Source organism: Stomoxys calcitrans, chromosome 5 (genome assembly GCF_963082655.1).
Source record: "Stomoxys calcitrans chromosome 5, idStoCalc2.1, whole genome shotgun sequence".
Taxonomy (NCBI): Eukaryota; Metazoa; Arthropoda; class Insecta; order Diptera; family Muscidae; genus Stomoxys; species Stomoxys calcitrans.
In genome coordinates, this window is record NC_081556.1 from 128,949,602 (window position 1) to 128,965,336 (window position 15,735).

The 15,735-nt window shown below is 36.0% G+C and overlaps 1 protein-coding gene across 2 annotated transcripts in view; it reads left to right on the forward strand.

Moving 5' to 3' along the window:
- The window catches only part of LOC106080963 (G-protein coupled receptor dmsr-1), a 269,442-nt gene extending 253,945 nt beyond the window's left edge, over window positions 1-15,497 (forward strand). For both annotated transcript variants that reach the window (XM_059369113.1, XM_013242600.2), the window contains 5 exons: window positions 8,263-8,434; window positions 8,642-8,768; window positions 11,175-11,357; window positions 14,457-14,636; window positions 14,758-15,497. In XM_059369113.1, coding sequence (XP_059225096.1) covers window positions 8,263-8,434; window positions 8,642-8,768; window positions 11,175-11,357; window positions 14,457-14,636; window positions 14,758-15,079 — 984 coding nt within the window. In that variant the 3' untranslated portion in view covers window positions 15,080-15,497. The remainder of the gene's footprint in view (window positions 1-8,262; window positions 8,435-8,641; window positions 8,769-11,174; window positions 11,358-14,456; window positions 14,637-14,757) is intronic.
- The last annotated feature ends 238 nt before the right edge of the window (window positions 15,498-15,735 follow it).

A 15,735-nucleotide genomic window follows, 5' to 3' on the forward strand; every position in this document is an offset into this window, starting at 1 on the left:
CAAAAGGCCCTGCTGACCAGTCGTCTGGCGGCTAGTGAAGCCTGGAGCAGTCGCTCCACCAGTCGAGGGTCAAATACCACACAACATGCTACGGCCTGATACCACCACCGTTGATGTTGGGTCATTGGAGTCCATTCTAAGCCTACTCCCGGGCTCTAGATCTGCCGGTCCACTGGAAACAGAGACAGATCATCAACCGCCTGATGGATCGTAGCTATCCTTGAGTGACTTAAAATTTTTCTTCCAAAAATAATGACCGTTTACGAGTTACAGCGAAATTCTTGCGGGCGACAAAAACAAAACGTCCGCTCCACTCAAGGTTCAAACAAGAATCCAAAATTTGGGTTAGCCCGTGCAACAAATCTCTGAGTCCAATTTAGAGAACCTCTCTCCTAAGCAGTGAGAGTTTTAGAATCCTTTGCTCTAAGCCTTTCAATATACCTGAGAGCCCCAAACACTCTACGATTTAATTTCTATAAAATAATAAAAATACAGAGTTAATTTGAGTAACTTTTTAGCAAAAAACCATTGATTTGGGTACCCAAGAATCCGCTCGGCCAAACTTAGCCCGTATTTACTTGTTATGGTTAGTCTACCATCATGTTGACAAAACAAAGTAGTAAATTGCTTTTGGACACTACTTAGGAGTCCCCCTAAATTTGTTAATGGGGGAGTTTTTGTCTGGTTGAGGCACACATTATTCTCTTATCGCATAGCCAACTGTCCCAATAACCAAATAACCACATTATGTCTTAATATATTGGGGACCAAAGTTTCCAAAAACTATTTGCAAGAAAATGTAACAGTCAGCATGACCTTTATATAGTGTTGGCCAACTTTAACCTTATGCCAACATTTATATACGTGTATGAGATTTGCCCCAATGTAAAAGGGCAGTCAGAACTTTGGCATTTTGATTACAAAGTTGATTTATGTACGAGATAAATGGAAAATATCATAAAACACATGTGCCAGGCGTAAAATGGTTGTATATCCGGCTAGTGTCAAAGTACATTTCCTGCACAAACATTAATCATGCATTCGATAAACACAAGGCTACCAACACACTCGCATAACCCAAAAACAAGCAAACATTTACAATTTGTAACGACTACACTAGAGTTCGAAAGAAGTTCTATGAAATCTGCTGCTGTATGTGTTTGAGCAACAAAATAATTGACAACCAAATTAAGAGCAAACAAATCAAACCCAAAGGGCATTTTGTCTAGTGTAAACATGCTAGGAAATTTATTGCACAAATCTATATTTGTACACTCAAAAAAAAAAAAATACTTCGTTTCGTATAAAGGAAATGTTGGAGAAGCAAACTTCTTTTGTGACAAACGTTGGCATTTGCTTACAACGAAAGTACTTGTTGTTATGCCCTACACCACTACTGTGGTACAGGGTATTATAACTTTGTGAATTTGTTTGCAATAACCAAAAGGAAGAGAGGTAGACCCATTGATAAGTATACTGATCGGCTCAGAATCACTTTCTGATTTGATTTAGATATGTCCGTCTGTCTGTCTGTCCGTCTGTCCATATTAATTTTTGTACAAACTACAGGTCGCAATTTTCATTCGATCGTCCTCAGTTTTGGTATGAGCATGTTTTTCGGCCTAGAGACGAAGCCTATTGAAAATGGAAAAAATCGGTTCAGATTTGGATATAGCTCCCATATATATGTTTGTACGATTTGCAGTAATACTGCAATAAAATGATCAATTGTTAACCGATTCTCTCGAAATTTGGGAGAAAGGATTTTCTTATGACTCCCGACATTACTCACGAATTTCATGGTAATCGGTTCAGATTTGGATATAGCTCTCATATATATGTTCGTCCGATTTGCAGAAATACTGCAATTAAATGGTCATTTGTTAACCGATTCTCTCGAGACTTGGCAGGAAGGATTTTCTTATGACTCTCGACATTGCAGGTGAAATTCATAGAAATCGATTCAGATTTGGATTTAGCTCCCATATATATGTTCGTCCGATTTGCAGTAATAATGCAATAAAATAGTTGTTAACCGATTCTTTCGAAATGTGGCACAAAGGATTTTCTCTTGACTCTCAACATTACTGGCGAATTTCATGGAAATCGGTTCAGATGTAGATATAGCTTCCATATATTCGTTCGTCCGATTTGCAGTAATATTGCAATAAAATGGTCATTTGTTAACCGAAATTTGGTACGAAGGATTTTCTCTTGACTCTCAACTTTACTGGCGAATTTCATGGAAATCGGCAATAATGTCATTTGTGACCGTAGTTATTAAAGTTTAAACATATTTGCTCGAAATTTGATACGAATTGTTTAATAACCCATCTGAAAACATCCGCCGAGGTCCATCAAAATTGGTTCAGAATTGGATATAGCTCCCACATTGTACTTATAGAATAGGTGTAGGGTATTATATAGTAGGCACCGCCCGACCTTTACCCTTCCTTATTGGTTTTATATTGAAATCTGTTGCTACTAACTACCATATTTTTTGCCGCAGCGAAATCTATCAGCCTCAATCCATTACCGGACGTCATCTCGTGGAGGCTAAACTATTGAAGAATTTGACTTTTATGCGGTGTTGAAGAATTTTGCTTTTATGCGGAGTGTAACTAGCCTCTCATCCACCGGAGTAAAGCTTGAGACAAAGTGTTTCAGTCTCCGACCACAAATCCACAGCCAAATTCGGGCCTCGTGTAATGGTGACACCATTCCCGGTCCATCGAACTTCCTGTAAGGCGGTAATATCTGCCTTGTACTTCTCTGATACATCGTCCAGCGTATTTACTGAACCTTCTCTATAGAGAGCGCGGACATTCCAGGTGCAGATCCGCAAGTCCTTTTTCCGTTTGTGTGGGTCGTCAAGATTAGGAGGGTTTTTAATATTCCTTTGTTTCTCATAGTGATTCTTATAGTTTTTCGGGGGCGGGTTACTGGCCCAGCGCCCCAACCGCATAGGATATGTGAGATCTCACATGTATCACTCGATGTCGCAAGCCGCTTACTCCAAGATCCGAAGCTCGCCATCGTATGTTAGGGGCGGCTAGCCCTAACAGACGCTGCTGTTGGCCATTGGAAATTTGAAGGCGCTAATAACTCACCTTGTCAATTCGAGTATCATTGCCTCAGGATTTAAATAAGAGTCCGTGCCATGTGACCCCTCACTAAGACTCTCCTCTCGAAATTTCTGACTGCCCGCCACATAAATACGAAGCTTTTCACTATCCGCAACCTCTGAATCTTTTTTAGCTAAGCTTCCGTGATAACGATCAACACCACACAAGTCGGAGCTCAAAGTTCTAGCCCGTGTGGTGCTCACAGTTATCACGTGTCGGTTGGAAAAGTTGTTCTACACTGTCGATACCATTCATTCAACTAGTTTTTATACCCTCCACTATAAGATGAGGGTATACTAATTTCGTCATTCCGTTTGTAACTCCTCGAAAGTCGATCTACAATAGTTATGTCCCTCCGTCTGTCCGTCAGTTCGTCTGTCTGTTGAAAGCACGCTAACTTTCGAAGGAGTAAGGCTAGATGCTTGAAATTTTGCACAAATACTTCTTATTAGTGTAGGTCGATTGGTGTTGTAAATAAGCCTTATCGGTCCATGTTTTGATATAGCTGCCATATAAACCGATCTTGTATCTTGATTTCTTGATCCACTAGAGGGCGCAATTCCTAATCGATTTAGCTGAAATTTTGCATGAGGTGTTTTATTATGATTTCCAATAAATGTGCTAAGTATGGTTGAAATCGGTCCATAACCTGTAATAGCTGTCATATAAACTGATCTGGGGTCTTGACTCCTTGAGCCTCTAGAGGCCGCAATTGTTATCCAATTTGGCTGAAATTGTTCTTGACGTATTTCGTTATGACTTCCAACAACTGTGCTAAGTATGGTTCAAATCAGCCCATAACCTGATATAGCTGCCATATAAACTGATCTTAGATCTTGACTTCTTGATCCTCTAGAGGGTGCAATTATTACCCGATTAGGCTGAAATTTCGCATGAGGTGTTTTGTTATGATTTTCAACAATTGTGTTAAGTATGGTTGAAATCGTTCCATGATCTGATATAGCGGTCATATAAACCCATCTGAGGTCTTGACTTCTTGAGTCTCTAGAGGACGCAATTTTTATCGATGTGGCTGAAGTTTTGCATGACGTATTTCATTATGACTTCCAACTACTGTGCTAAATACGGTTTAAATCGGTCCATAACCTGATATAGCTGCCATATAAACTGATCTTAGATCTTGACTTCTTGATCCTCTAGAGGGTGCAATTATTACCCGATTAGGCTGAAATTTCGCATGAGGTGTTTTGTTATGATTTTCAATAATTATGTTAAGTATGGTTCCATGATCTGATATAGCGGTCATATAAACCCATCTGAGGTCTTGACTTCTTGAGTCTCTAGAGGACGCAATTCTTACCCAATGTGGCTGAAATTTTGCATGACGTGTTTCATTATGACTTCCAACTACTGTGCTAAATACGGTTTAAATCGGTCCATAACCTGATATAACTGTCATATAAACCAATCTATTATCCTGACTTCTTGAGCCTCTAGAGGGCGCAATTGATATCCGATTTGGCTGAAATTTTTTTCATTATATTGAAGGTTCCCATGACCTTCAATAACGTGTCAAATATGGTCTGAATCGGTCTATAGCCTGATACAGCTCTCATAAATTACATTAAAAGTCTTCCATTTTCGCACAACTCTTTTAGGGTTTTGTATTATGATCTGCGGTATTCGTTATGCTATAGATAAAACAAAAAAATTACTTATGGGATTTGTTGTTTTCGCACATTTAAATATCTACTTTGGAATGGATATTTTTTAATCGCGTAAATATTACCAAACAATGTATATGCCTTTCGAAAATCTTGTTGTGTTTTCTTATACCTGGCAGTCATTTGTCCATTGCTCTAATGAATTTTTGTTCCTTTGCCGAAACAAAAATTGTCTCTTTCCTAGTTAACCACCCGGACTCGACCAAGCTGCTCAACATACTGAAAGCTCTTTGAACAGTCAAAAAAAAATGAAAAATTTTGTGTGTGAGTATGTGTATATAATATCTTGTGTGCGTACACAGTTATGTGCAATAGTGTGAGTTTTTTTGCCCATCATTGGTCGATACGCTCATATAATCACCCATTCTCTCAAGTAGGAGAAATACAAGAGAATATTTAATGGTCCGGTAAACGAATAATCGTTTGCGGCTATCGAAACACTTTTGCGATTAAACAGTTTTTGGGTTTACAACAAAAGAGAGGTCTTTTTATCGTAGGCGAAGCTGCTTTAGGGTTTACAATAAACAAAGTTAGTAACGTTCAGTTATGGCTAACGTTTGATTTTTTTGCGTGTAGTAGAGGTTTATAAAATCTCAACTTGACTATTTGACACCCTTGGTACGACCAGAAGTGTTATAATGACATGCCGAAAATTTTTGGGAGAAAAGTAAAGAAGGGAGAAATGTGGGAAATGGAAAGGCTTGCAACCTCTATGGACTCAAGGGGTGAAATCGCCGGTTTGGTTTGTATTGAGCTATATCTATTTATGACCCAGCCTACACGGAAAAGCTCCAACTTGTGTGGTGTTCATTGTTATCACTGGAAGCTTAGCTGAAAGCTACCTTCGTATTTATGCGAACTAGCTGCAAATGCGGCCTCGGGCAGTCAGAAATTTAGAAAGGAATCTCGGTGAGGGCTGGGTCAGGTGGCACTGACTCTTATTTAAATACTAAGTGCCTATGGTTACAAGGCGAGTACTTGGTGCCTTCAAATTACCAATAACCAATAACCCCAACCCCCAAAACACCTCTAAATCGGACATATTTACCGACCACGGCAATACGAGACTCAAATGGAAGGTATTTGCGAATAAAATACGAATCTGATATCCCAATGTGGGACCAAGTTTCTGGGGGTCCACCCCTTCCCCAAAACACCCACCAAACAGGACTTATTTACTGACTTTGGCAATATGGGGCTTAAATAAAAGGTATTTGAGTGTAGAATAAGAATAAGAAGAATAATATCCAATAGTGGGGCCAAGTGTTTGGAGGCCGCCCATCTCCGAGAACATCCCCCAAAGAGCACAAATATACGACCATAGCAAATGGGGCTCAAATGAAAGGTCTTTGGAAGTAAAGCACAAATCTGATATCAATATTTGGGAGAAGTGTTCATCCCCATAACACCACCCATATAGGAAGTATTTGCTGCCCATTGCAATATAAGGCTCAAATAAGAGGTATTTTAGAGTAGAACACGAATCTGATATATATTTTCAAAGCCAAGTCGCTGAGTGGCCGCTCCATCCCCCAAAACATCCCCCAAACCGGTCATGTTTGCCGACTATGGAAAAATGGGGCTCAAATGAAAAGTACTTGAGAGTAGACCATGAATCTGCTATCAACATTAGGGACCAACTGTCTAGGGGACCATCATAACAATCCCCAAATAGGACGTATTTGCTCACCAAGAAAATTTGGGTCTTCAAGACAGTGGAGCTTGATATTCATTGTTTTTAGGGTCCATACCCCAAACCGGACATATTTGCCGGCTTTTGCAACTAGGGATTTAAATGAATGGCATTTGAGATTAGAAAACTAATTTGAAGTCAAATGGCAATATAGAGTTCAAATAAATGATATATAGGTATATGAGAATAGAGCACGTTGCTGATATATTTTCAGGGCTTAGCGTTTGGGGGATCACCCCAATCCCCAAAACACCCCTAAATCGGGCATATTTACCGACCATGTCAATGTGAAGCTTAAATGAAAGGTATTGGGGGGTAGAGCAACAACTTATACCCACTTTCGGGACCAATTTTCTGGGGGTCTACCCCTTTTCCAAAATACCCCACAAACAGCAATTTTTTACTGACCATCGCAATATGGGTCTCAATAAAGGTATTTGGGAGTAGAATACGAATAAGATATCCAAATGTAGGATCATGTATTTAGGGCATCACCCGTTCCCCAAAACACCCCTCAAAAGGTAAAAATTTTTCGACCATGCCAATATGTGGCTCACATGAAAGTTATTCGAGATTAGAAAACAAATTTGATAATCAATTTTGGGGCCATGTGTTTGGGGACGAATAGCAATAAGGGGTTCAAATAAATGGCATTTGAGAGAAGAACACGATGCTGATATTTTTCAGGGCCAAGTGTCTGGGGGGACCACCTCACCCCCGAGAACACCACTAAATCAGACATCATGGCAATATCGGACTGAAATAAAGTATTTTAAGAATGGAGTACACCTTAGATCCAAACTTAAATTCGTAGATCAATAAAGTAAGTAATAAGTGCCCAAAAAGTAATTGCGGATTTTTTAAAAGAAAGTAAATGCATTTTTAATAAAACTTAGAATGAACTTTAATCAAATATACTTTTTTTACACTTTTTTTCTAAAGCAAGCTAAAAGTAACAGCTGATAACTGACAGAAGAAAGAATGCAATTACAGAGTCACAAGCTGTGAAAAAATTTGTCAACGCCGACTATATGAAAAATCTGCAATTACTTTTTGGGCAACCCAATACTATTTTCGTAGCATGGTATTTCACTAAGAGCTCTTTAATTGTTGAAAATGAATGTTCAAAGGAAAATTTTGCTCCATATAAAGTAAAAGAGGGCGCAGCGGAGTGGGCCCGGTTCAGCTAGTTACTTATAAGATAACATTTGTAAATTTTATAAATCTCTACCTTTTATAACGTAACACGAAAATAAAGAACAATTGAATTGAATTGATAAACTTGTTAGTTTAAACACCTAAATATACTCAAATTTTTTGCCGTTTGCTGCTAATTTCTCCCAACAATTCTGCAGTCAATGACAATATGATAAATAATATTTTTTTTTTATCGAAGATTTATGAACTATCTTTGATCAAATTTCACTTAAATCAATTCACATTTTCATGCAGGTGATGGTTTCAAGAATATAGTACCAAGCTTAACTGTATTCCGCAGCTTATGCCTGAATTTCGGATAAATGAAGCGAAAACCGCAACAAAATAACCCAACGTAACATAAGGCTTGGTGCTTATGCTCATATGCATAGCGATGATAATGAACTGCCACTGCCACTTCCATATAAATACAGATTTTTGGCTATTGAAGGACATTATGAACATCAATTTATGGCTGCCTTACTTTAAATCATTCAATCTATCAATCAATTCAAAATTTCTTTCATCACTCTCTCTATCTCTCCCTCTTCTTTGCTTTCAGATATGCATATTTGGCACGATAGCCAATCTTTTAAACATCATGGTGCTGACTAAAAAGGATATGGCAAAAGCGCCTATAAATAAAATTCTCAAATGGCTTGCGGTGGCCGACATGTTCATAATGATAGAATACATACCATTTGCAACATCTCAATACATTTATATGAAGCCAGGTGGGTATAAAAAAAAATAATTGAAAAAAAAAAAATATTTTAAGTAATTAAATGTCTATTATATGGTGGGTAAGCAGCGAGCTGTATTGTACGCCAGCTGCCATTTTTTATTTGTCAATTTGTTCTTTTTATTCTCAAAACTTTTCTGAAAATCTCAAACAATCAAGTGTATGAATTGCAAATTGCTTACGCTCTTTCGTTTTTCAGGCGAAAAGGACTACACATATGCGTGGGCTGTCTACATTCTGTTCCATATGCACTTCACCCAGGTACTGCATACAATCTCCATTGGTTTGACGGTTACGCTGGCATTGTGGCGCTATGTGGCAATAAGGTATGTCAATTGAGATATTACTTTCATGCTGGCTTTTAGCAAACTCGATGTGTTTTATGTATGACATGTTTTCGTTGTTTTCAATTTCATTTCATTTGTGTTTGTGACGAATAAACAAAAAAAAAAACAAAAATAATGCTAAAATTATGCATTTTTTTCTCATAAATGTAAATTAAGCGATATATATATTGGGTTGCCTAAAAAGTAATTGCGGATTTTTTAAAAGAAAGTAAATGCATTTTTAATAAAAATTAGAATGAACTTTAATCAAATATATATTGGGTTGCCCAAAAAGTAATTGCGGATTTTTTAAAAGAAAGTAAATGCATTTTTAATAAACCTTAGAATGAACTTTAATCAAATATACTTTTTTTACACATTTTTTCTAAAGCAAGCTAGAAGTAACAGCTGATAACTGACAGACGAAAAAATGCAATTACAGAGTCACAAGCTGTGAAAAAATTTGTCAACGCCGACTATATGAAAAATCCGCAATTACTTTTTGGGCAACCCAATAATTGCCATTTTGTTCGATAACCTTTTGCCATCTTCCTGGCAAATTTAGTATTCCACGCTCATAGAACCTCTTATCTGCAAAAATCTGAACCAAGTGCGATTTTATAGCCTCATCATTGCCGAAAGTTTTACCATTTAAGGAGTTCTGCAAAGATCGAAATAAATGGTAGTCTGATGGTGCAAGGTCAGGGCTATATGGTGGATGCATCAAAAGTTCCCAGCCAAGCTCACTCAGTTTTTGGCGAGTGACCAAAGATGTGTGCGGTCTAGCGTTGTCCTGGTGGAATATGACACCTTTACGATTGACCAATTCTGGTCGCTTCTCCTTGATGGCTGTATTCAATTTGTCCAATTGTTGACAGTAAACATCCGAATTAATCGTTTGGTTCCTTGGAAGCAGCTCAAAATATACCACAGCATAACCTTCTTTTGGTGGATATCAGCCTTTGAAGTGGTTTGAGCTGGTTCACCATGCTTGGACCATGATCGTTTTCGACTAACGTTGTTGTAAACAATCCATTTTTCATCTCCAGTTATGATTCGTTTTAAAAACGGATCGAATTCATTGCATTTAAGGTGCATATCACAAGCGTTGATTCGGTTTGTTAAATGAATTTCTTTCAATACATGTGGTACCCATATTAAAATTGACGCCAAACAAACAAATGTAAACAAAATTTCGCGCACTTTTTTTCTAAGACCACGGAAAGAGCGTGGTCCGTATTATATTTCCTGTAAACGGTTTCAGCCCACTATTTCCCAGTTGGCCACAGTGGGCCATTATCTCTAAAAAATGGGGCATCATATATAAACATGACCATATTTTGCCAAAAATGGCCAATATCTTGGTTTCTTTAATATTTAGGGCTCCAAATTGAATAGACTTGGAAAGAGTGTGGTCCATATTATATTTCCTGTAAAGGGTTTCCCAGTTGGCCACAGTGGGCCATTTATTTCGAAAAATGGGGCATCATATGAAAAAATGACCAAATTTTGCCAAAAATGGCCAATATCTTGGGTTCTTTAATACTAAGGACTCCAAATGGAATAGATTCGGAAAGAGCATGGTCCATATTATATTTTCTGTAAACGGTTTCATCCCACTATTTCCCAGTTGGACACAGTGGGCCATTTATTTCGAAAACTGGGGCATCATATGAAAAAATGACCAAATTTTGCCAAAAATGGCCAATATCTTGGTTTCATATTTTCACACCCATGGGGAAAATTTGCATTTTTTAAATCTTGACTGGCAACTCATAGAATTATGGACTTGAACGAATCATATTTAAAAAAAATTTTTATTACTGTATGATGTTTTCAATTTTGAAAATTAAATGTAAAAGTACTTTCTTTTTATTTTTTTTTTATTTCATTTTCTGAATTTTGTAATTCTAAAGCCCTATAAGAGCCCATTCAATAAAATTACAATAAGCACTACTCTTAAACATAAAACTTCTTAAATTATTTGTATGATATGGCATTCTGTGTAATATTGCAAGTTATGTGTATAAATCCTATGTAAACTTTCCACTCCTGTTCTTCTTATTTTTATTTTGTTATGTGAGCTATGATTGTTCTTTGTTGTTCCCCATTGAGCACTATCAAAAGTTTTCTATTTCGAATTTTCCAAATTGTAAAATTTTTCGATTTAATTAAAAACTTCGGCATTTCGGCATTTTTATTGGCTCTTAAAAAAAAAGCTAACAAATTGTTATAATTTAATCACAGAAAACTTTTGTTTGTATTTTTCTCTTGCTTTTTCCATTCTCTCTCTCTCTTTCTCTTTCCTTGTGATCGTTCCCCCCTTTTGCCCCTATCTTTATATGAACATACCGCGTATGTATATAGCCAGAAATTTTTCCAAATTTTACCTTCCTATTTTTACAGGCACCCCCATGGAGCATGTGCCAGCTTCCTGTTGTCCCACTGCAATGAATGCATTCTATTTTCCTTTGTTATTTCGCCCATTGTCTGCTTTCCCACGCTGCTGGTGTTTAAGGTAGGCGAGCGCATGCAGGACGACCAGCTATTGTATTATGTGCAAACCGATAAGGATTCCAATTTGTACAGGTATGTTGAGAAAACTAAAAATATTCCCATCGATGCAACAAACTAGTAAAAAAAAACGAACGGAATTTTTACATTTTAATAAAGAAAGGAGCCAATGCTTTGGTGCTGAAAATGGCACAAATAGATGTTCTTAGAAACAAATAAGAACAGAAAAAAATTAGGCATAGCTGACTGTTTAATACCCTACCCCACCTCATCTAATAGGAGGCCACCGTGGCGCCGAGGTTAGCATCTCCGTCTTTGACGGCAAACGCCTGGGTTCAAATCGCGACGTGAAGATCAGAAAAAATTTTAGCGGCGGTTTTCCCCTAACTGCACTGAAAAAAAGTTTGTCCTTATTTTAGAGATTCGAGCCAAAGATTAGCTAACTTAATTTTAAGATGATCAATTCTCCAACTTTTTAAGCAAATATAATTGCCTTCACATGAAGGACTTTTGATTTTAAATGGTAGGTTGATAAAACTTTCCGGCTTGTTATTAAAGAAAAAATTCAAAATGAAGATCACAATGTGGTTGAAAGCTAGGAAACTGACCTTGGGACAAGACAACAAATGAACCGAAAAATGTCGTGAGACATTTTTTCTATAGAAAACATGCCTCACGACATTTTTTCTATATAGAAAAACATGTCTCACGACATTTTTTCTATATAGAAAAACATGTCTCACGACATTTTTTCTATATAGAAAAACATGTCTCACGACATTTTTTCTATATAGAAAAACATGTCTCACGACATTTTTTCTATATAGAAAAACATGTCTCACGACATTTTTTCTATATAGAAAAACATGTCTCACGACATTTTTTCTATATAGAAAAACATGTCTCACGACATTTTTTCTATATAGAAAAACATGTCTCACGACATTTTTTCTATATAGAAAAACATGTCTCACGACATTTTTTCTATATAGAAAAACATGTCTCACGACATTTTTTCTATATAGAAAAACATGTCTCACGACATTTTTTCTATATAGAAAAACATGTCTCACGACATTTTTTCTATATAGAAAAACATGTCTCACGACATTTTTTCTATATAGAAAAACATGTCTCACGACATTTTTTCTATATAGAAAAACATGTCTCACGACATTTTTTCTATATAGAAAAACATGTCTCACGACATTTTTTCTATATAGAAAAACATGTCTCACGACATTTTTTCTATATAGAAAAACATGTCTCACGACATTTTTTCTATATAGAAAAACATGTCTCACGACATTTTTTCTATATAGAAAAACATGTCTCACGACATTTTTTCTATATAGAAAAACATGTCTCACGACATTTTTTCTATATAGAAAAACATGTCTCACGACATTTTTTCTATATAGAAAAACATGTCTCACGACATTTTTTCTATATAGAAAAACATGTCTCACGACATTTTTTCTATATAGAAAAACATGTCTCACGACATTTTTTCTATATAGAAAAACATGTCTCACGACATTTTTTCTATATAGAAAAACATGTCTCACGACATTTTTTCTATATAGAAAAACATGTCTCACGACATTTTTTCTATATAGAAAAACATGTCTCACGACATTTTTTCTATATAGAAAAACATGTCTCACGACATTTTTTCTATATAGAAAAACATGTCTCACGACATTTTTTCTATATAGAAAAACATGTCTCACGACATTTTTTCTATATAGAAAAACATGTCTCACGACATTTTTTCTATATAGAAAAACATGTCTCACGACATTTTTTCTATATAGAAAAACATGTCTCACGACATTTTTTCTATATAGAAAAAACATGTCTCACGACATTTTTTCTATATAGAAAAACATGTCTCACGACATTTTTTCTATATAGAAAAACATGTCTCACGACATTTTTTCTATATAGAAAAACATGTCTCACGACATTTTTTCTATATAGAAAAACATGTCTTACGACATTTTTTCTATATAGAAAAACATGTCTTACGACATTTTTTCTATATAGAAAAACATGTCTTACGACATTTTTTCTATATAGAAAAACATGTCTTACGACATTTTTTCTATATAGAAAAACATGTCTTACGACATTTTTTCTATATAGAAAAACATGTCTTACGACATTTTTTCTATATAGAAAAACATGTCTTACGACATTTTTTCTATATAGAAAAACATGTCTTACGACATTTTTTCTATATAGAAAAACATGTCTTACGACATTTTTTCTATATAGAAAAACATGTCTTACGACATTTTTTCTATATAGAAAAACATGTCTTACGACATTTTTTCTATATAGAAAAACATGTCTTACGACATTTTTTCTATATAGAAAAACATGTCTTACGACATTTTTTCTATATAGAAAAACATGTCTTACGACATTTTTTCTATATAGAAAAACATGTCTTACGACATTTTTTCTATATAGAAAAACATGTCTTACGACATTTTTTCTATATAGAAAAACATGTCTCACGACATTTTTTCTATATAGAAAAACATGTCTCACGACATTTTTTCTATATAGAAAAACATGTCTCACGACATTTTTTCTATATAGAAAAACATGTCTCACGACATTTTTTCTATATAGAAAAACATGTCTCACGACATTTTTTCTATATAGAAAAACATGTCTCACGACATTTTTTCTATATAGAAAAACATGTCTCACGACATTTTTTCTATATAGAAAAACATGTCTCACGACATTTTTTCTATATAGAAAAACATGTCTCACGACATTTTTTCTATATAGAAAAACATGTCTCACGACATTTTTTCTATATAGAAAAACATGTCTCACGACATTTTTTCTATATAGAAAAACATGTCTCACGACATTTTTTCTATATAGAAAAACATGTCTCACGACATTTTTTCTATATAGAAAAACATGTCTCACGACATTTTTTCTATATAAAAAAACATGCCTCACGACATTGAAGTTTCGTTTTCCGCCTGAGTCTTCCTTTTAAATGTAGTTCCTTTAGGAGTAGGAGTTTCTTTTAAATGTACATCTACAAAAGTCAAACTGCACAAAAGCATTGCTCTCACACAGAAACACAAGCACTTTTTTCGAACTTTCCATTTCCATAGCATTTTGTTTGTGCACTTTTTTCAGAGTCAATTTTTGGATTCATTCAGTCATAATCAAATTGCTGCCATGCTGTGTGCTGACAATTATTAGTTTTGTGCTGGTAAAGGTGCTGTGTGAGGCTTCCAAAAGGAAGCAGAAGCTGAAGGACTACAACAATCCCAACAAAGCATCACAGGAGCAACAGTTGCAGAAACATTCAACAAGGTGCGTAAGACAAAAAAAAAAATACAAATCTAAGATGATTGGAGCACAAATTAGGCCAGTCAAAGTGAAAGCCAAGTCAAATTAATTACTAAACATTTACTCGTTGCCAATTTCATTTCAGAATTCCCAAATGCGATAGACGCACAGACCGCACCACAATGCTGCTGGTGGCTGTGCTTATTCTCTTTCTGCTTACCGAATTTCCTCAAGGTATTTTGGGCTTAATGTCCGGCATCATGGAGAAGTGCTTCTTTGATGTGTGCTATCAGGTATTCGGTGAAATGATGGATTTATTGGCCCTCATCAATGCCTCCATTGATTTTGTGCTCTACGGCTTAATGTCTAAGCAGTTCCGGACCACATTTAAGTCATTGTTCTTTAAGAGACGCCTGGGCAGCATTGAATTGACCAGGGTGACGCGCTTGACTACAACGTGTGTCTGATTCCATGAGCAGGAGGAGGATAATTATGAAACATCACTACCAGAGGCAGCGATCTCATATGTGACTACGAACAAACCAACAAGGACAACAACGACGTTGATGGTAACAAGGACAAGTGCAGAGGAGGGTGTGCTGGTCCTTGATAAACTGAATCAAGAGGAAGGTATCCCAATGCAAGTTGTTTCCCTGAATGGCGTGTGATATTTAGCAGAAAACCGCTAGCATCATACATTAGTGTTAATTAAAAAAAAAGAGAAATATTGAAAGCAAATGACAGAAAGCATTCACAAAGGACCACTATAATTGAGTTTAAATTATCATACATTTTATGGTAGCATGTAAATTTTCAGCAGCATTTTTGTTCTGGGTTATTTCTGCTACATATGAAACACCATTTCGGAAAAGAGATGTCCATGAAAATGTATGTACTAATCAACCAATAACCAAGTTTTTTAATAGCCCGAGAAATTTTTTGATTGCACAATTTATGGCTAATTGATTGAGAATTGATTGATAAAAGCCGGATTGAATTACAAAAAGAAAAAAAATTGTAAAATGAATTTTTTTACTTCCAACGCCAAATAAGAAACTTCGAAGGTGGGGTACGAGGTTTGCAGGCATGTCTCGAACTGCCGAATGAGAGCTGTAAAATGTAC